This window comes from Canis aureus, chromosome X, assembly GCF_053574225.1.
Source record: "Canis aureus isolate CA01 chromosome X, VMU_Caureus_v.1.0, whole genome shotgun sequence".
In the NCBI taxonomy this organism is placed as follows: domain Eukaryota; kingdom Metazoa; phylum Chordata; class Mammalia; order Carnivora; family Canidae; genus Canis; species Canis aureus.
The window spans coordinates 65,766,519-65,787,617 of record NC_135649.1 but is presented as its reverse complement, the minus strand read 5'-3'; the positions used below and the strand labels follow the sequence as shown (position 1 = coordinate 65,787,617).

The 21,099-nt window shown below is 35.7% G+C and overlaps 1 protein-coding gene across 5 annotated transcripts in view; it reads right to left on the bottom strand.

The window, feature by feature from the left end:
• The window catches only part of ABCB7 (ATP binding cassette subfamily B member 7), a 164,754-nt gene that overhangs the window by 82,605 nt on the left and 61,050 nt on the right, over window positions 1-21,099 (bottom strand). For all 5 annotated transcript variants that reach the window (XM_077889595.1, XM_077889592.1, XM_077889594.1 and 2 more), the window contains one exon: window positions 1,544-1,621. In XM_077889595.1, coding sequence (XP_077745721.1) covers window positions 1,544-1,621 — 78 coding nt within the window. The remainder of the gene's footprint in view (window positions 1-1,543; window positions 1,622-21,099) is intronic.

Genomic DNA, 21,099 nt, shown 5'->3' with positions numbered 1-21,099 from the left:
GTTCATTTTACATAACTGATTCTTTTCCTTATTCTTGCTCATATAGATGTATGTATATATACATATCAATGTATTTAATACTTCCTATCATATGCTATAGTAAAATGGATGCATATTTTGTCTTTCTTGCTATATGGTAAATTTCTTGAAATTAAAGACACTCTCTTTTATCTTTGTATCTCCCATGGCCTATACCACAGTGTCTTGCACATGGGCAAGACAGATTTCAATGCTTAATGGATTACTTTATAAAATAGACCTATCTATAAATCTCCCAACTAGCCTTAAAAATACAGAAACATCTTTCTACTTTTTAAAAAGGTTTTAAGATTCTTAGGTTAGAGAAATATAAAAGTTATACTTGAGAAAATATAATGGTCATTTGAGAAAATATAATAGTTAAGAAAGACAGTAAAGCTTAGGTTCAAAATCTAAACTTCTTAATATTTAAAGTTTTTCCACAATTAAATCATACTTAATGAAATAAATACATATAATGTTTCTTCAGTAGCCATAATAATCAACAATTACTGAATTAATGAAGGGCAAGATCTTTACAGACACAAATGTGTATCAATGCCAAATTATAATAGTATAAGCTTTGGGCCAAGCTATGAAAATGGAATCACAAAAAGCAAAAGTGCCTTCTTATTCATACTAGTGGAGAACAAAAAAAAATAATTGTCATAAATGGGTTATTGATTCTTGGATCAACAATCTTAAAGCAGTTTTAAAGGGAAAACATGAAATATAAATTTTAGTGCTACAGTGTTTTTTGTGGGATTTTTTTTTTCTCCATTGAAAAGACTAAGCAACAAATTATTTCAAGGGGTCTGATGAATACCAAAAAAAATAATGAGGTCTTTGACAAAGCAAAAGATTGAAATGTAATTCACTTTTACAGCATCTGCATAAATTAGAACAAACCATTGTACCTTATAGTGGCAAATAATCATTAATCAAAAAGAAATAATAAAGGAAGTACTCAAGGCTAGGCTGTCTTCTAATTTTCTAGCCTTTTCTATCATGGAGAATTGCCTGTATAATTTTAGAGCACTGAGAAATTGTAAAGTTGTCTTCCACTTATATTAACAATGTAAAATAACCCATATCAACAAGTAAAGTAACCATCAGGCTCCAAAAAGCTTAGAGTCCCTTCATACTCTGACATCTGAATATCTTCTAAGGTAAAGGAACTTCACTCACTTGAAAAGCTTATACCATTCCCTGTATTAGATACAAATTACAGGGAAAAATATAAGTGTCAACAAGCTGCCATTACATTTAAAAAAGGATTCTGAAAATGGTACTTTAGCTGGCACTGATCTCAAGTGATTCAGAGAGTTCTTTAGGAGTAGAAAAATAATCAAGGTATCTACTACTATTTCCAGTAGCCAGAACGTAATTTCTTATTCATCTTCCAGTATTTAGAAAAGTATTTTGAAAAAATGAGAAACACAAAATATGTAGTACAAATTTGAAAATGTTCAAAGGGCTTGCATACTTTTCTGAGTTATATATAGAAGTATCTGCTTGATCTTACCCTGGTAACATCTAATATCTGTCTAGAGTTGCCTTTTCCCAGTCTCTGCCATGTAGTATATCTTAACGATTCTGGGATCTGAAAAAGAGAAAAGAATGAGGAAAAATTTTCAGAGTAAGTAATATTAAAAGTTTGTTCTATTCTCCGATATATACGTTAGGAACCTCTAGTATAAAATGTCATTGAAAGCTACTAATTCCTTCTTGACCTTCTGACTAGTTGATCTCTGATATAAGCAGTGTTGATGTTCTCAACCATTACTATTACAGTGTTACCACCGATTTCTTCATGTCACTTAGTAATTACTTTGTATATTTACATGCTTCTATGTTGGCTACATATATAATTGTTATATTCTCAATCTGGAACTTTCCCTTTTATCATTAAATACTATTCTACATTGTATCTTGTTACACTCTTTGTTTTAAAGTGTCTTTTGTCACATATAAGTACCACTATCCCAGCTTTCCCTTCACTTCATTTGCATGATAAATGTTTTTCCATACATTCACTATCAATGGACATGTGTCTTTAAGTCTGAATGGAGTCTTGGGAGGAGGAAGATACCAGAAGAGTAGGGGTCCTCAACTCCTCTGGTCCCACGAACTTACCTAGATAACCTTCAAATCATCCTGCACACCTACGAATTTGACCTGATATTTAAAGAGAGAACACTGGAATGCTACAGAGAAAAAAGTTTTCGATTCAAACAAGGGTGCATTTTACTTAGGTTGTGGATGATATTTTTAATTCAGCCCACTAATACACTCACTCTGCACTGAACAAAATGACTAGAAGGAAGAATTCACCACAAAAGAAACAACCAGAAACAGTACTCTCTGCCACAGACTTACAGAATATGGAATTCACTTCGATGTCAGAAAGCCAAATCAGAAGCACAATTATAAAGCTAGTGGTGACTCAAGAAAAAAGCAGACTTTGTAACTGCAGAATTGAAATCTAACAAGGCCGAAATTAAAAATCAATTAAATGAGATACAATCAAAATTGGATGTCCCAACCCCTAGGGTTAATGAGGTGGAAGAAAGAGTGAGTGCCATAGAAGACAAGTTGATGGTAAGGAAGGAAGCAGAGGAAAAAAGAAAAACAATTAAGAAACAATGAGGAAAGGCTTAGGGAAACAAATGATAGCCTGAGAAGGAAGAATCCACATAGAACTGGGATTCCAGAAGAAGCCGAGAGAGAGAGAGAGAAGGCCACAAAGTATATTTGAACAAATCATACCTGAGAACTTCCCTAATTTGGGGAGGAAAAAAGCCATTCAGAAACAAGAAATAAAAAAAAAAAAAAAGAAACAAGAAATATACCGGTCCACTCGAAAAATTAGTAAAAACCATACAACACCTCGACATTTAATAATGAAACTTGCAAATTCCAAAGATAATGAGAAAATCTTTAAAGCTGTGAGAGACAAGAGATTCTTAAATTCTATGGGGAGAAATATCAGATTAACACCAGACCTCAACACAGAGACCTGGCAGACCAGAAAGGGCTGGCATGATATTTCAAGGTACTAAATGAGAAGAACTTCATGAAGCCAAGAATACTGTATCCAGCAATGCTGTCATTCAGAAGAGATGGAGAGATAAAGAGCTTCCAAGATAGGCAGAAACTGAAAGAATCTATAACCACCAAACCAGCTCTGCAAGAAATATTAACAGGTACTCTAAAACAAAGAGGAAGCCCAAAGAAATAATCCACAATGACAGAGACTGAATAGGTATTACGATGACACTAAACTCATATCTTTCAATAGTCTGAACGTAAATGGGCTAAATGACACCATTGAAAGACAGAAGGTATCGGACTGGATAAAAAAACAATCCCCATCTATTTGCTGTTTACAAGAGACTCATTTTAGACATAAGGACACCTCCAACCTAAAAATGAAGGGGTGGAGAAGCATTTACCATTCAAATGGTCCTCAAAATAAAGCTGGGGTAAGCAATCCTCGTATCAGATAAATTAAAGTTTATCCCATAGACTGTAGTAACAGATGAAGAAGGACATATATCATACTTAAAGGGTCTATCCAGCAAGAAGACCTAAAAATCATGAATATTTATGCCTCTAGTGTGGCAGCTGCCACATATATCAATTAATAACCAAAGTAAAGACGTACTTAGATGATAATACACTAATAGTAGGAAACTTCAACACAGCACTTTCTGCAAATGACAGATCTTCTAAGCACAACATCACCAAAGAAACAAAGGCCTTAAATGATACACTGGACAAGATGGATTTCACAGATATTTACAGAACTTTCCTTCTAAACGCAGTTGAATACAAATTCTTCTAAAGTATACATGGAACTTTCTCCAGAATAGACCACATACTGGGTCAAAAATCAGGTCTCAACTGATACCAAAAGATTGGGATTGTCCCCTGCATAATTGCAGATGACAATGCTTTGAAGCTAGACGTCAATCACAAGAAGAAATTTGGAAGAAACTCAAACAAATGGAGGTTCAAGAGCATCCTACTAAAAGATGAATGGGTCAACCAGGAAATTAGAAAACAATTTAAAAGATTCATGGAAACTGATGAAAAACAAGATACAACCGTTCAAAATCTTTGGGATACAGAAAAGCAGTCCTAAGAGGGAAAAGCATCGCAATACAAGCATCTCTCAAAAAATTGGGAGAAAATTCAAATAAACAAGCTAACCTCACACCAAAGGAACTGGAGAAAGAACAGCAACTAAAACCTACACCAGGCATAAGGGAGATAACAAAGATTCAAGTAGAACTCGATGAAATAGCAGAAGAACTGTAGAACAAATCAACAAAACCAGGAGTTGGTGTTTTGAAAGAATTAATAAGATAGGTAAACTCCCAACCAGCCTTGTTTAAAAAAGAAAGAGAGAGAGAAAAGACTCATATTAATAAAATCATAAAATAAAGAGGAGAGGTCACAACCAATACCAAGGAAATACAAACTATTTTAATAACGTATTATGAGCAGTAATAATTAACAAGTTAGACAATCTGGAAAAAATGGATGCATTTCTGGAAAACCACAAATTACCAAAACTGGAACAGGAAGAAATAGAAAACCTGAACAGGCCAATAACCAGGGACGAAATTGCAGCAGTCAAGAAAAACCTCCCAAAACTCAAAAGTCCAGGGCCAGATGGCTTCTCAGAAGAATTCTATTAAATGTTCAAAGAAGAAATAAACCTACTCTACTAAAGCTGTTCTGCAGGATAAAAAGGGACAGAATACTTCCAAAGTCCTATTATGAAGCCAGATCACCTTGATTCCAAAACCAGATAAAACCCCCACCAAAAAGGAGAATTATAAACCAATATCCCTGATGAACACCAATGCAAAAATTCTCAACAAGATACTAGCCAAAAGGATTCAAAAGTACATTAGGAATATCATTCACCACAACCAAATGGGATTTATCCCTGGGATGCAAGGCTGGTTCAACACTCATAAAACAATCAATGTTATAGAACACATCAACAAGGGAAAACACAAGAACCATATGATCCTGTCACTACATGCAGAGAAAGCATTTGACAAAAGACAGTAGCCATTCCTGATCAAAACTATTCAGAGTGCAGGGATACAGGGAACATTCCTCAGCATCTTAACAGTCATCTACAAAAAGCCCACATCAAATATCATTCTCAGTGGGGACAAACTGAGTCTTTCCCCTAAGATCAGGAACATGACAGGGATGTCCACTCTCACTACTGCTATTCAATGTATTACTAGAAGTCCGAGCCTCAGCAATCAGACTACCACAAGAAACCAAATCCATTGAAATTGGCAAAGAAGAAGTCAAACTCTCCCTCTTTGTAGATGACTTGATACTATATACAGAAAACCCAGAAATCTCCACAAGATTGCTGGAACTCATACAGCAATTTGGCAGTATGGCAGGATACAAAATCAATGCCCAGAAGTCAGTGGCATTTCTATACACTAACAGTAAGATTGAAGAAAGAGAAATTAAGGAGTCAATCCCATTTACAATGGCACCCAAAACCGTAAGATACCAAGGAATAAACCTAACCAAAGAGGTAAAGGATCTATACCCTAAAAACTACAGAACACTTCTGAAAGAAATTGAGAAGACACAAAGAGATGGAAAAATATTCCATGCTCATGGATTGGAAGAATTAATATTGTGAAAATGTCTATGCTACCCAGGGCACTTTAAACGCTCAATGCAATCCCTATAAAAATACTTTGCACTTTTTTCAGAGTTGGAACAAATAATCTTAAGATTTGTATAGAATCAGAAAAGACCCCAAATAGCCAGGGGACTATTGAAAAAGAAAACCAATGCCGGAAAAAAAAAAAAGAGAGAGAGAAAAAGAAAACCAATGCCGGGGGCATCACAAGGCTGGAATTCAAGTTGTGCTACAAAGCTGTGATCATCAAGACAGTGTGGTACTGGCACAGAAACAGACACATAGCTCAGTAGAACAGAATAGAGAACCCATAAATGGGCCCTCACCTCTATGGTCAACTAATATTCAACAAAGCAGGAAAGAATATCCACGGGAAAAAGGACAGTCTCTTCAATAAATGGTGCTGGGAAAATTGCACAGCCACGTGCAGAAGAATGAAACTGGACCATTCTCTTACACCATCCACAAAGATCAACTCAAAATGGATGAAAGATCTACATGTGAGACAAGAATCCATCAAAATCCTAGAGGAGAACACAGGCAACACCCGTTTTGAACTTGGCCACAGTAACTTCTTGCAAGATACATCTATTAAGGCAAAGGAAACAAGCGAAAATGAACTATTGGGACTTAATCAGGATAAAAAACTTCTGCACAGCAAAAGCAACTGTCAACAAAACTAAAAGAGAATCTACAGAATGGTAGAAGATATTTGCAAATGACATATCTGATAAAGGGCTAGTCCAAGATCTATAAAGAAGTTATCAAACTCAACACTCAAGAAACGATCCACTCATGAAATGGGCAGAAGATATGAATAGACATTTCTCCTAAGACGACATACACATGCCCAACAAGCACATGGGAAAATGCTCCAAATCACTTGCCATCAGGGAAATACACATCAAAACCATAATGAGATACCAGTGAGAATGGTGAAAATTAACAAGACAGGAAACAACAAATGTTGGAGAGGATGTGGAGAAAGGGGAACCCTCTTGCACTGTTGGTGGGAATGCAAAGTGGTTACAGCCACTCTGGAAAACAGTGTGGAGGTTCCTCAAAGAGTTAAAAATAGAGTGACCCTACGACCCAGCAGTTGCACTGCTACTACTAATCTACTGGAGATTTACCTCAAAGATACAGATGCAGTGATAAACCAAGAAAACTGCACCCCAACGTTTATAGCAGCAATGTCCACAATAGCCAAACTGTGGACGGAGCCTCAGTGTCCTTCAGCAGATGAATGGATAAAGAAGATGTGGTATATATATAAATCGAATATTAGCCATCAGAAGAGACAAATACCCACTATTTGCTTCAATGTGGATGAACTGTAGGGTATTAAGTTGAATGAAATAAGTCAATCAGAGAAGGACAATCATCATATGGTTTCACTCATACACGGAATATAAGAAATAGCGAAAGGGATTGTAAGGGAAAGCAGGGGAACTGAGCAGGAAAAATTATAGAGGGAGACAAACCATGAGAGACTCCTATCTCTGGTAAACAACCAAAGGGTTGCAGAAGGGATGGTAGGTAGGGTTATGGGGTAAGTGGGTGACAGGCACTGAGGAGGGCACTTGATGGGATGAGCACTGTGTGTTATTCTATATGTTCGCAAATAGAACTTCAATTAAAAAGGTTTTATTAAAAAAAAGGTTTTATTTGCTTATTTGAGACAGAGAAAGCATAGATAGAGAGGAGGGTGACAGGGAGGAGAAGCAGGAAAAAAACAAAAAACCAAACAAACGGAAAAAGTCTGAATGGAATCTCTTACAGGATGCATACAGATGTGTCTTGCAATTTTGTCAATTAAGTCACCCTATATCTTTAAAATTGAGCGTTCAGTTCATTTATATTTAAATAAATTATTGACAGGTATGTACCTAATTGCCATTTTGTTACTTGTTCTACAGTTGTTTTTGCAGTTCTTTCTCTTCTCGCTCTCTTCCCTTGTGGTTTGATAGCTTTCTTTAGCGTTATTCTTTGATTCCTTTCTCTTTATTTTTTGTGTATGTACACAGGTTTGGGATTTGTGGTTAGCATTAGGTTCATAAATAACATCTAAAATGTAACAGTCTATATTCGGTTAGTAGCTGTTAATATCAAACACATTCTAAAAGCATTAAATTTTTTTACTACTGCCATGTTTTATGTATATGATGTCATACTTTCCACTCTTTTATGAATACCTTGACTGATGTTTGAATATATAACTGTCTTTAATGTTTTTGTATTTAGCCTCCATACTGGTTTTATATTTTATTTTTTTTAAGATTTTATTTATTTATGAGAGAGAGAGAGAGAGAGAGAGAGAGAGAGAGAGAGAGGCAGAGACACAAGCAGAGGGAGAAGCAGACTCCATGCAGGGAGCCTGATATGGGACTCGATCCTGGGTCTCCAGGGCAGGCCCTGGGCTGAAGGTGGCACTAAACCACTGAGCACCCGGGTTGCCCATCCATACTGGTTTTATAAGTTATTAATCTACCACTTTTATTCTATTTATCTGTGAAATTTTTTCCTTTCATAATTTTCTTACTCCTGATTATGACTTTTTCTTTCCACTCAAAGAGTTCTTTTTAATATTTCTTGAAGGCCAGTTTAAAGGTTATGAACTCCTTTAACTTTTGTTTATCTGGGAATCACTTTATCGCTCCTATTCTGAATAATAACCTTGCCAGGCAGAGTATTCTTGGTTGCATATTTTTCCTTTCAGTCTTTTAAATGCCACTTCCTTTTTAACTGCAATGTTTCTGATGAAAAATCAACTGATAGCCTTATGGAGTTTCCCACATAATATACATAATTCCACCCCAAAACAGCAAAATACACATTCTTTTCCAATGCACATGCTGCCCTTCCAGGACAGATCCCATGTGAGGTCACAAAACAAGACTTAATAAATTCTAAAAGACTGAAGTCATATCATGCATGTTTTCTGAACACAATGGTATAAAATGAATCAGTAGCAAGAATAACTTGAAAAGAACACAAACACATGGAGGCTAAATAACATGCTACCAAACAATGAATGGGTCAACCAAGAAATCAAAGAGAAAATTTTAAAAATACATGGAGATAAAGGAAAATGAAAACACAGCAGTATAAAATCTCTGCGATGCAGAAAAGCTGTACTAAGAGGAAAGGTTATAGCAACAGAAGCCTATTTCAAGAAACAAGAAAAATCTAAAATAACCTAACTGTACACCTAAAGGAGCTACAAAAAGAACATGTAAATACCAAAGCAAGTAGAAGAAAATTTTAAAAATTCATCAGAAATAAAAGAAATAGAGACTGACAAAACAATAGAACAGATCAATGAAGCCATGAGCTGGTTCTTTGAAAAGATAAACAAAATTGATAAATTCTAGCCCAGACTCATCAAAAAAAAAAGAGAGATGACTCAAATAAATAAAATCAGAACCGAAGGAGAAATAACTGACACCACAGAAATACAAAGGATTATAAATTAGCAGTATGAAAACTTATATGCCAATAACTTGGCAAACTATAAGAAATGGATAAATTCCTAAAAACATATAACTTTTCAACACTGAATCAAAAAGAGAAAATTTGAACAGATCCATTATACACAAGGAAATTTTATCAGTAATCAAAAAACTCCCAACAAACAAAAGCCTGGAACCAGACAGCTCTACAGGTGAATTCTATCAAACATTTAAAGCAGAGTTAATACCTATTCTTCTCAAGCTATTCATAAAAATAGAAGAGAAAGCAAAGTTTCCAAATTCATTCTAAGAGGCCAACATTGCTGATACCAAAACTAGACAAAGACAAACACAAAAATTAAAACTACAAGCCAATATCCTTGATGACCATAGATGTATAAATCCTTTACAAAATATTAGCAAAGCAAATCCAACAATACATTTAAAAAAATCATTCACCATGACCAAGTGGAATTCATTCCAGGGAATGCAAGGGTGGTTCAATATTCACAAATCAATCAACGAGATACATAACACTAATGAGAAAAAATAAAAAGAATATGATCATTTCAATAGATGTAGAAAAAGCATTTGACAAAGGACTACATCCATTAGTGATAAAAACTCTCAATAGTAAGTTTAAAGAGAACATACCTCAACATGATAAAGGACATATGTGAAAAACGTAGAGGTAACATCAAACTCGAAGGTGAAAAGTCCTGTTCTAAGATCAGGAACAAGACAAAGGGTGTCCACTTTTACTCAGCATAATACTAGAAGTCCTAGCCATAGTAATAAGACAACAAAAAGAATATAAATAAAGCATCCATATTGGTAAAGAAGTAAAACATTCACTATTTGCAGATGACAAGGTATTATATATAAAAACCCCAAAGCACCAAAAAATGACTAGAACTGATAAATTAAGATGCAGGATACAAAATTAATACACAGAAATCTCTTGCAATTCTATACACTAATAATGAAGTAGTAGAAAGTGAAATTAAGAAAACAATCCCATGTACAACTACACCATAAAGAATAAGATACCTAGGAATAAACTTAAGAGATTTCTTTTATTGCTCATAAATACACATAAATCCAAAACCACAGGCAATGTTAGAGAGATGATTATGCTTCTATATATGCCTTAAAAGATAAAAAAATAAAAATTAAATGGGGGGTCAGGTATAAAGTAAATTATATCACTTATTTAAACGGTCAAATTGTATTTTCTTTTTTCCTTCTTTTAATCTAGGTTTGCCTTTTTTTTCCCCCTGAAGTCCTCAAAGTCTTCAACCCCAATTCTTTCTAAATGGATTTTATTCACTTTTAAAATACTCCCCCCCTTTTACTAACTCCCTTTACTGTATTTTATTATGTTCTACCTCACATCTGTTCCCTGTTTAGTCTAAATCTAAATGCTAAATTTAAAGAGTGGTCCCAAGATCAGTTTTGCTAAATATGTCCATATAACTAGCAGATGGACTCCAGCAAAAGATTCCGTAGGCCAAGTTTTTGTTTTAATAATGTTCAAAAAGTGGAGTTGAAAGGAGCCAGAATTAACAACCTCTCCATGGTAATACCAGAGGTATCTGTAAAATGGACACACATCCTTCTGAAATGCACATTCAATTTAGTGAGGAAGAAATATGGTTCTCAGGTCAGATCTCCCCTAAATGGCAAATAATACTTAGGCTTTCCTTAAGCTATAAATACATGGTACAAATGGATTAATGTTTCAATATAAATGTTAATGTTGTACACTGCAAAACAGAAAAAAAACAAATCAATCAAAAACTAACATCCATATACAAAAAAGGTAACCAAATTAACTCCATTGATTTCTAAAATGTAATGAGCAGTTGTACATTCCTGTTTATGTATGTTTATGAACATATAATACATATCCTGAATTATAAATATTTCAAAAATACTAATGGCTATTTTCATATTGACTTGCCAAACCCAAGCTCCCACAAGACTCTACATATCCTCAAACTCCACAAGCCATCCACTGTAATTGGTGCCTTTTGGGGGCTTAAAGCAATTGTTTCCCTCACTGACTTTCTCCATATTCATACCTTAAACAATCTTTACTCTCAAATTTCCTGTTTTCCATAAGTTCCCAGTTTAAGTAACCAGACATCGAGGAAAATCTTGTCTGTTTGCACATTTATATGCAATTTAATATTCTTTGCCTTTCAAACTTTGCCCAGTTATCTCAAGTAAATATCCACCTTCTTTCCTCTCTCAAAATGATGCCTATAAATGGCCAATATCTAACACATGAATGTTGGTAATACACTTAAATAGCAAAACTTTCCATTCTGAAGTGATGTTGATCAAAATTAAAACAACTTATCATAAAATATAAACTCCTGAAAATATCTATAAACCCCTTCAGAATATCCAGCTATCTAAACTTCTTTAATCAAACCATTTTGTTCCATAAGCATCAGGATTCAAGGTGAATAATTTTAAATTGTTCATATTCAAATTGAACCTCTAGTACTAAAAATAGCATTGTTAAAATTATAAACTATTTCTAACATATAAAAGTTCAGAAACAAAATGAATACAGGTACAGTCAGTATCCAGCTTAAGAAATAACAGATAAAAAGAAATCTCTGATATGCCCTTCTACGTTATCTGCTTCCTATTCCTCAGAGAGAATCAGCATTGATTATTTAAAATCTTTCACTACAAAAGAAAAAATAATAGTCACATAATGGGTTAACTTCTTCTGAGGGCTAGTCCCTCCACTTAAAATGTTGTTTCAATTAGACTCAGGAAAGATGGCAGAGTAGGAGGATCCCGAGCTCAGCTTGTCCCAAAGACATACTGAAGTAACAGCTACATCTATGTGCTAATAACTCTAAAGAGGACCTGAAGACTGACAAAACTTCCACAGCTAATTGTGGACAGAAGGCCACATAGAAAAGGATAAAATGAGTAAGACGTGGCTGTGAACTAAACCCCCAGCACAACTGACTATGCATGTAGGGACATCACAAGCACTGAGAAGAGGATCAGATCCCATATCAAGCATCTCCATCACTGGGAATCCACACTGGGAACACAAGTCCCCATCTAGTCTAGCTTTGAATACCAACAGGGCTTAACTCGTGAAGGCAACCCAGTCTGTAGCCTTAAAGTGCCAGCACACTAAATAACTCAGCCTGAGATACAGCACAGAAGCAGCAGTTTAAGAAGTACCTGAGGGGGGCCTGGATGGCTCAGTTGATTGGGCATTTGCCTTTGGCTTGGGTCATGATCCCAAGGTCCTGGGATTGAGCCCATTGCCAGGCTCCCTGCTCGGTGAGGAGTCTACTTCTCCCTCTTCCCTCTACCCCACCTCCTGCTTAAGCTCTTTCTCTCTCAAATTAAAAAAAAAAAAAAAGCCCCTGGGGTATAAGTGAAGATTTACTGACTAATCTTAAGACGTGTGCTGGACAGAAAATTATCTATAGATTTCTCTAGGAACAAAAGCGTTGGCATGTGCCACTTCTCTTCCCCTCTCCCAGCCTAGAAAGCTGAATGTTTGTGGAGGAGCCAACACTAACACTCTTCATCTACCTTGCTAGCACTGCATGTCCCACCACAGAGGAAACAGGAATATTTCCTAAATTAAAGAACAAGGGAAAAAACCACAGAAGGTTAAATGAAATGGAGATACGCAATATATTTGATAAAGAATTCAAAGTAATGGCCATAAAGATACTCAATGGACTTGAAAAAAAGGTGGATAAACATATAGAGAATTTCAAAAAAGAGACTGAAAATATAAAAAAGAACTACTCAGATCTGAAAAATTCAATAACTAAAGCAAAAAATATGCTATAAGGGAATCAAGAGCAGATTAGAAGATACAGAGGAATTAATCATCAATCTACTAGATAGGGTAATGGAAAGTAAGCTGAAGAGCAAAAAGAATAAACAATAATAAAAAATGAGAATAAGATAAGGGAAGAGTGCAACATCATCAAGCATTATAGGAATCCTAGAATAAGACAGAGAGGGAGACAGAAAACTTTTTCATATAAATTGGTACAAACACTGTGGAAAACAGTATGGAGGTTCCTAAAAAAAGTAAAATAGAAATACCGTTATCACCCAGTAATACTGCCACTACTGGATATCTAACTCAAAGAAAACAAAAACTAATTTGAAAAGATATATGTATCCCTATATTTATTTCCCTACTATTTACAGTACCCAAGATTTGGAAACAGCCCAAGTGTACGTGGATGAAGAGATTAAAAAAGATGTGGCTTCAACTACTGGGAAAATGGCAGAGTATGAGAATCCTGGGCTCACCTTGTCCCATGGACACACCAAGATAACAGCTAGACCTGTGAAACTAACTCTGAAAATGACCTGAAGACTAACAGAAAAGACTTATTACCACAGTTAATCTTAGAGAGAAGGCCACATCAAAAATGGCAGGAGGAACAGAGATGCAGCTGAGAACCAAACCCCCCACTGAGACTTAACCATTGGGGCTTAACTTTGTGAGATTTTACAATCAGTGGGGATAAACTCTGGGTACTTTAAAACTAGTTTAGCTCTAGGAAAGCCAGAGGGCCATAGGAAACGGAGTGCTTGCCCTTAAAGACCCAGCATAAAAATAACTCATCCAAGACACAGCACAGAACCAGCAGTTTAAAATATACCTAGGATATATATGATGGGCATTTATTCATTAGTTATAGAATGCTTGCTGGTGCGGACAGGGATCTTTAGCACACTCCCTAAGAACAAGTACAGTGAGCATGCTTTCTCTCCCCAAACCCCAGGTTAGATGGCCAGACAATTGAGGGAATGAACAAGAACAATCTATCTTGCTAGCACATGCCCTACATCCGAGTTCTCTTGCCTATCTGCCCCATCCAACTTGGCCCACTTGGCAAGCATCCCACTGAAGCAGCTCCTGCCCCAAACACCCTACAATCAAACCTGAAAGTGAATGAAGCCACTACAAAATGACTCCTACTCTGAGGAAGATGACTGCATATAATTGTGTGCCCACCGTCTGAGCAGCTGAAACTTATTCCTGGACAGCTAAAGGAGAGTGCCCTGCAGTTTAGGGCGACTGTAGCCCTGGCAGATGGACTGTTGGTAGGCATCTGATCTGACTGCTGCCCTGCCCCACCAACAAAAAACTCCAAAGGTGAATGGCAGGGAAAGCATCCTAGCATTCCCTGTGACTGCAATGAAAAAAAAAAAAAACAGTCTGGGAGCAGAAACTTGGTCTTGAGTACTGCCCACCAACGAAAGTCTCTCAGGAGGCAGCACAGGGAGACCATACTACCAATTAGTGAGAGTACAGCCCTGGTAGATGGAGTAAGGGTAGTCATCTGTTCTGGCCAATGACACCACTCAACAACAAGCCTGCAACATGTCCAGACAAGCCCATTAACAACAAAGATACAAATCCTGCTCAGTGAGCCCCAAACAGGCAAAGTGAGCAACTATCCTGACTAGACCGAGGGTAAAGGTGATTTAGCCACTGAGGTAGGGCCAATGCAGCCCACATAGGATATACCTGCTTTACAGGAAACCATAGAGTTCTTTTTAGTAAGGTCACTGCTTTAAAGATCAGGAAACATAGCAGACTTTCCCAACAAATAGAAACAAACCAAGAGCTATAGAAAGTGAGAAGACAGAGAAATATGTCCCAATGAAAGAACAGGACAAAACCACAATAAAAGAACTAAATGAAACAAAGATAAACAATATGCCCAATAAGGAATACAAAGTAATGGTCATAAACACTCACTGGATCTGAGAAGAGTAGAGAATCTCAGTGAGACCTTCAACAAAGAGAGAAAATATTAAAAAAGGACCAAGCAAGGGCACTTGGATGCTCAGTTAGTTGAGCATCCCACTCTTGGTTTCAGCTCAGGTCATGATTTCACGGGTATTGAAGCTGAGCCCTTTGTTGGGCTCTGTGATCAGCAGGGAGTCTGCTTGAAGGTCCTCTCCCTCTGCCACTCCACACTCTTTCTCTCTCAAAAAAAATAAATAAATAAATCTTAAAAATAACAGAACCAATCAGAGATGAACTCAATAACTGCCATTAAAAATACGCAAGAAGGAATCAGTAGCAGATTACAGGATACAGAAGAAAGGATCAGTCGTCTGGAAGGCAGGGTAACGGAAAATAACCAAGATAAATGGCAAAAATTTTAAAAAGAGTAATAAAAAATGACAATAGGTTAAGGGAATTCACCAACATCATCAAACATTATAATATTAGCATTATATGAATCCCAGAAGAAGAGACATAGAAGGGGTCAGAAATTTTATTTGAAGAAACAATAGCTGAAAACTTCCCTAATCTGGAGAATGACACAAACATCCAGAAGACACAGAGAGCCCCCAAACAAAAACACCCAAGGAGGTCCACACCAAGACACATAATACTGAAAATGGCAAAAAGTAATGATAAAGAGAGAATGGTAAAAGCAGCAAGAAAAAAGCAAACAGTTACATGCAAGGAAAACTCTTTAAGGCTTTCAGCTGACTTTTCAGAAGACCAAAAGGAAGTGACATGTATAGTACTTTGAGTATAGTCAAAAGTCAGAAAAATATACTTTGACTATATTCAAAGTACTGAAAAAACAAAACCCTCAACCAAAGATACTCTAACCAGCAAGGTTAGCATTGAGAAAACAAGGATAGATAAACAATTTCCTAGACAAACAAAACTTAAAAGGAGTTCATCACCACTAAACCAACCTTATATGAAATGTTAAGAGAAATTGAGAAGAAATAAAACGCCATAATGAGAACTAATTTATAAAAGATAAAGACTTCACAGGTACATGCAAGCATAAAGTAAAAGTAGTAGATTAATCACTAATAAAACCAGCATGGAGGTTAAACTGCAAAAGCAGTAAAATCAATTAAATCTACAAAAATTAGTCAAGGGATTCACAAAATAAAAGAATGTAAAATAGAATACTATAAGCATAAGATGTGGGGGTAGGGAGTGAAAATTAAGTGCTTCAGGATGGCTTCAATGTTAACCAACCATCAACTTAATATAGAGTGCTATACACATAAGATGTTATGTATGAACCAAATGGTAACCACAAATCAAAAACCAATCATAGATACAAAAAAAAACACAAAGAAAAAGGAATCGAAGCATGACTAAAGCCATCAAATCACAAGGGAAGAGAGCAAGAGAAGAAGAAAGGAAGAGATTACAAAAAACAACCATAAATCAAGTATCAAAATGGCAATACATACATATCATTAACTACTTCAAATGTAAATAGACTAAATGCTCATATCACAAAATACAGTGACTGAACTGATAAAATAGCAAGACAAATCTATATGCTGTCTACAAGACTTATTTCAAACCTAAAGACACATGCAGATCAAAAGTGAAAGGACAGAAAACATTTACCACGCAAGTGGAAGTGAAAAGAAAGCTAGGACAGCAATACTTATATTAGACAAAATATACTTTAAAACAGATACAGCAGGGCAGCCCAGGTGGCTCAGTGGTTTAGCACCACCTTCAGCCCAAGGTGTGATCCTAGAGACCCAGGACCGAGTCCCACGTCAGGCTCCCTGCATGGAGCCTACTTCTCCCTCTGCCTGTGTTTCTCTCTCTCTCTCTCTCTCTCTCTCTCTCTCATGAATAAATAAATAAAATCTTTTAAAAAATAAAAAATAAAACAGATACAGCACAAGACAAGAACATTTGTCATTGCTACATAATGATAAAGGGAACAATCCAAAATGAGAATATAAATTCTAAATATTTATGCACCCAACATGGGAGCACCTAAATACCTAAAGCAACTATTAAGAGAAGAAACTATCAGCAACAGTAGTATGTGACATTAACACCCAATGTACATCAATGAATATATTATCCAAAGAGAAAATCTACATGGAAACAGTGGCTTTAAATGACACATAAGAACAGATGGACCTAACATACAGGTACAGAACTATCCAACCAAAAAAAGCGAGATCCACATTCGTTCTAAGTGCACATTGAATATTCTCTGGAATGTATCACATGATGAGCCACGAAACAACTCTCAATAAATTTTAAAAGACTGAAATCATATCATGCATCTTTTATGACCTCAAGAGTATGAAATGAGAAATCAATCATAAGAAAAAATCTGGAAAGAACACATATACATGAGGCTAAATAATATGCTACTAAACAATGAAATGAGCCAACCACAATATCAAAGAGGAATAGAAAAATACACAGAGATAAATGAAAATGAAAACAGAATAGTCCCAAATCTTTGGGATGAAGCAAAATTATTCTAAAAGGGTAGATTATACCAATACAGGCCTAACCCGAGAAACAAGAAAATCTCAAATAAACAACCAAACATACACATGAAATAGCTAGAAAAATAAAACAAAGCCCAAACCCAGTAAAAAGTAGGAAATAATAGATTGGAGGAGAAATAAATGAAATAAAGAGTAGAAAAATAAATAGAAAACATCAATGAAAACAGGAGCTAGTTCTTTGAAAAGATAAAGTTAATAAACCTTTAGCCAGACTCATCAAGAAAAAAAAAGGGAAGACACTGATAAAATCAGAAATGAAGGAGGAGAAATAGCAACCAACACCATAGAAATACAAAATAAATGTGAATATAATGAAAAAGTATACACCAATAAATTGAACAACCCAAAGAAACAGATAAATTCCTAGAAATATATAAACATGAATGAAAAAGAAATAGAAAATTTGAAGAGACTAATTACTAGCAATGTGATTAAATCAGTATTAAAAAACTCCCAATAAACAAAAGCTCAGGACCAGGTGGCTTCACAGATAAAAATCTACCAAACATTTAAAGAGTTAAAACCTGTTTTTCTGAAACTTCAAAAAAACAGAAGAGGAAAGCTTCCAAATTCATTCTACAAGGCCAGAATTACTGTGATATGAAAAACAAGAAAAGACACTGCAGAAAAAGAGAGCTATAGAACAATAACCCTGATGAACATAGATGCAAAAATCCTAAACAAAATATTAGCAAAGCAAATCCAACAATATATTAAAAAAGATCATTCACCATGATCAAGTGGGATTTATTCCTAGATTGCAAGAGTCGTTCAATATTCACAAATCAATAAACATAATATATCATATTAAAAGAAGCAAGGATAAAATTGATGCAGAAAAAAACATTTGACAAAGGACTACATTAATTTTTGATTAAAAAAAATCTGAATAAAGTAGGTTTACAGGAAATAAATCTCAACTTAATAAAGGACATGTATGAAAAACCCTGAGCTAACATCATATTCAATGGTGAAAAACTGAACTTTTCCTCTAAGTTCAGGAACAAGACAAGTGTGTGTCTACTCTCACAACTTTTATTCAACATGGTACTATAAGTCCTATCCACAGCAATCAGACAACGGAATAAAAAGGAAACTGAAAGAATAGGAGAAAATTTTTGCAAATGATATATCCAACAAGTGGTTAATATCCAAAACATATAAAGAACTTACAGGGATCCCTGGGTGGCGCAGCGGTTTGGCGCCTGCCTTTGGCCCAGTGCACAATCCTGGAGACCCGGGATCGAATCCCATGTCAGGCTCCCGGTGCATGGAGCCTGCTTCTCCCTCTGCCTGTGTCTCTGCCTCTCTCTCTCTCTCTCTGTGTGACTATCATAAATAAATAAATTAAAAAAAAAGAGCTTACACAACTCAACACCAAAACACAAATAACATGATTAAAAATGCACAGAGGATCTGAAGAGATATTTTTTTCAAAAAGGACGTAAATAGTCAACAGACACATGAAAAGATGCTCAACATCACTAATCATCAGGTAAATGCAAGTCAAAACCAGAATGAAATGCACATATCACAGACCTGTTCAGAATGGCTAGAATAAAAAGACAAATAGCAAGTGTTAGTGAGGATGTGGAGGAGAAGGAACCCTCATGCACTTTCAGTAGGAGTGCAAACTGGTGCAGGGACTATGGCAAACATTATGAAGGTTCCTCAAAAAATTGAAAATAGAATTACCATATAATTCAGAAATTCCACTATTTTGTATTTACCCAAAGGAAATGAAAACACTAACTGGAAAATATATATGAACATCTATATTTACGACATTATTTACAATAGCCAAAAAATGGCTATTGTAAATAGCCAAGTGTTCATTGATAGCTGAATGGATAAAGAAACAAAACAAACTAATAAGCAAAGAAAAAAGAAAGAACAAAATAAATGACTCTGAAAATCAAAGAACAGATTGGTGGTTGCCAGAGAAGAGGTGAGTAGGAGACATGGGTGAAATAGATAAATAAGTTTGTGACTGAGTGATGCAGAAAACTTTTGAATCATTATATTGTACATCAGAAACTAATATAACACTGTACTGTAAACATATGAAAGTTTTAATACTTATATGTAAAATCCAAAAACAAAAACAAAAACAAAGAAACAAAAAATAGACTCTTAGTTACAAAGAACAATCTGATGGTTGCCAAACGACAGGTGAGTCAATCAGCAAAATTGATATAGATTAAGAGGTACAATTCTAGTTATGTAATAAATAAGACATAGGAATAAATAGTACAGCATAATTAATAAAGTTGTAGTGAGGATAGCATAACAAATAGAGATGCTGAATCACTATGGTGAAACTATCTGAAACAAATATAACACTGTGTGTTAACTATACCCAACAATTTTTTAAATTATTGTAATAATATTATACAGTGACAGATGGTGACTACAATTAGCATTGTAAGAAATGAGTAATGGTATAGAATTGTCAAGTCATTATGTTGCACAACTGAAACTAACATTGTATGTTAATTATACCTCAATTAAAAAATATTCTTCATATAAAAAATGTTCTAGGTTCTTAACAATATACTTACAAATACTTCTGAAATACAACACATTTATAAAGTATGGACTACCTCTACTTTTAAAACCCTAAATGAAGGATTTATATCACAAAAACTCTTTCACATATAAATGGAGTGGAGAAAGCAGTCCAAAATGGCAGCACAGGAAAATCTTGAATTCATCTCCTCCCACAGATACACCAAATCTATAGCTACATATGGTTCATTTCTCTGAAAACTAGGTTAACTGATCTCCACAAAAAAAGAATAGAAGGATCACACTGAGATGGGTAGGAAAGTCAGAGACACATAAGGCAAAAAAAAAAAAATCAACCTCCCTCTCAGCAACACACAATAAGTAGGAATCTCTTTGTTGGAAACACCTTTCAGAGGAGATAGGTTTTGATGCCCTACTTTGGGTACCCTAGCAGAAAGACAAGATCTGCAGAGTAGAGACAAGATTCCAGAACATCCCACTTATAAAACTAATGGGCTGGTGTCAGGATATCCCAAAGTGCTATGGAAAACTGAGATTCTCCTTTTAGAGAGTTAACCTGTGGTCTCACTAGTGCCCATGACACAACAAAGAAAACAGCTGCTTTAAGAGACTAGAATATCTGTGAGGGAGATACATCTACTGATCTGTGGGCATTGCCAATGGGGGTAGAGGACAGTTGAAACACTCACTGGACACAGATGTTGGTTCATACCATTACTTCACTCTCCACATATACTGCTAGCACAGGCAGGTGAGCTCAGATGTGTCACTTACACTATTTGCTGGGATGGGAAGGAACAGTGGCCATGGCACTTGCTGAGGCGAGGGAATGGGGAAGGGAAGTTTTTGTGTCCCCTTGCTCCCTGGTTGGGGCAGGTATGAACAGTCACACAGAGTTCTCCCACTCTCTAGCTAAACTCTGTGAGCATGAGTGACTGAGACATTCTCCTGTCCCCTGGCTTGGGCTAGCAAGAGAAGGCAGTTGTGCATTCTCCAAATCACAGCCTAAAGGCTGCACACAGGGAAATACAGGACACTCTGTAGCTGCAGTACAAAAATCCATGA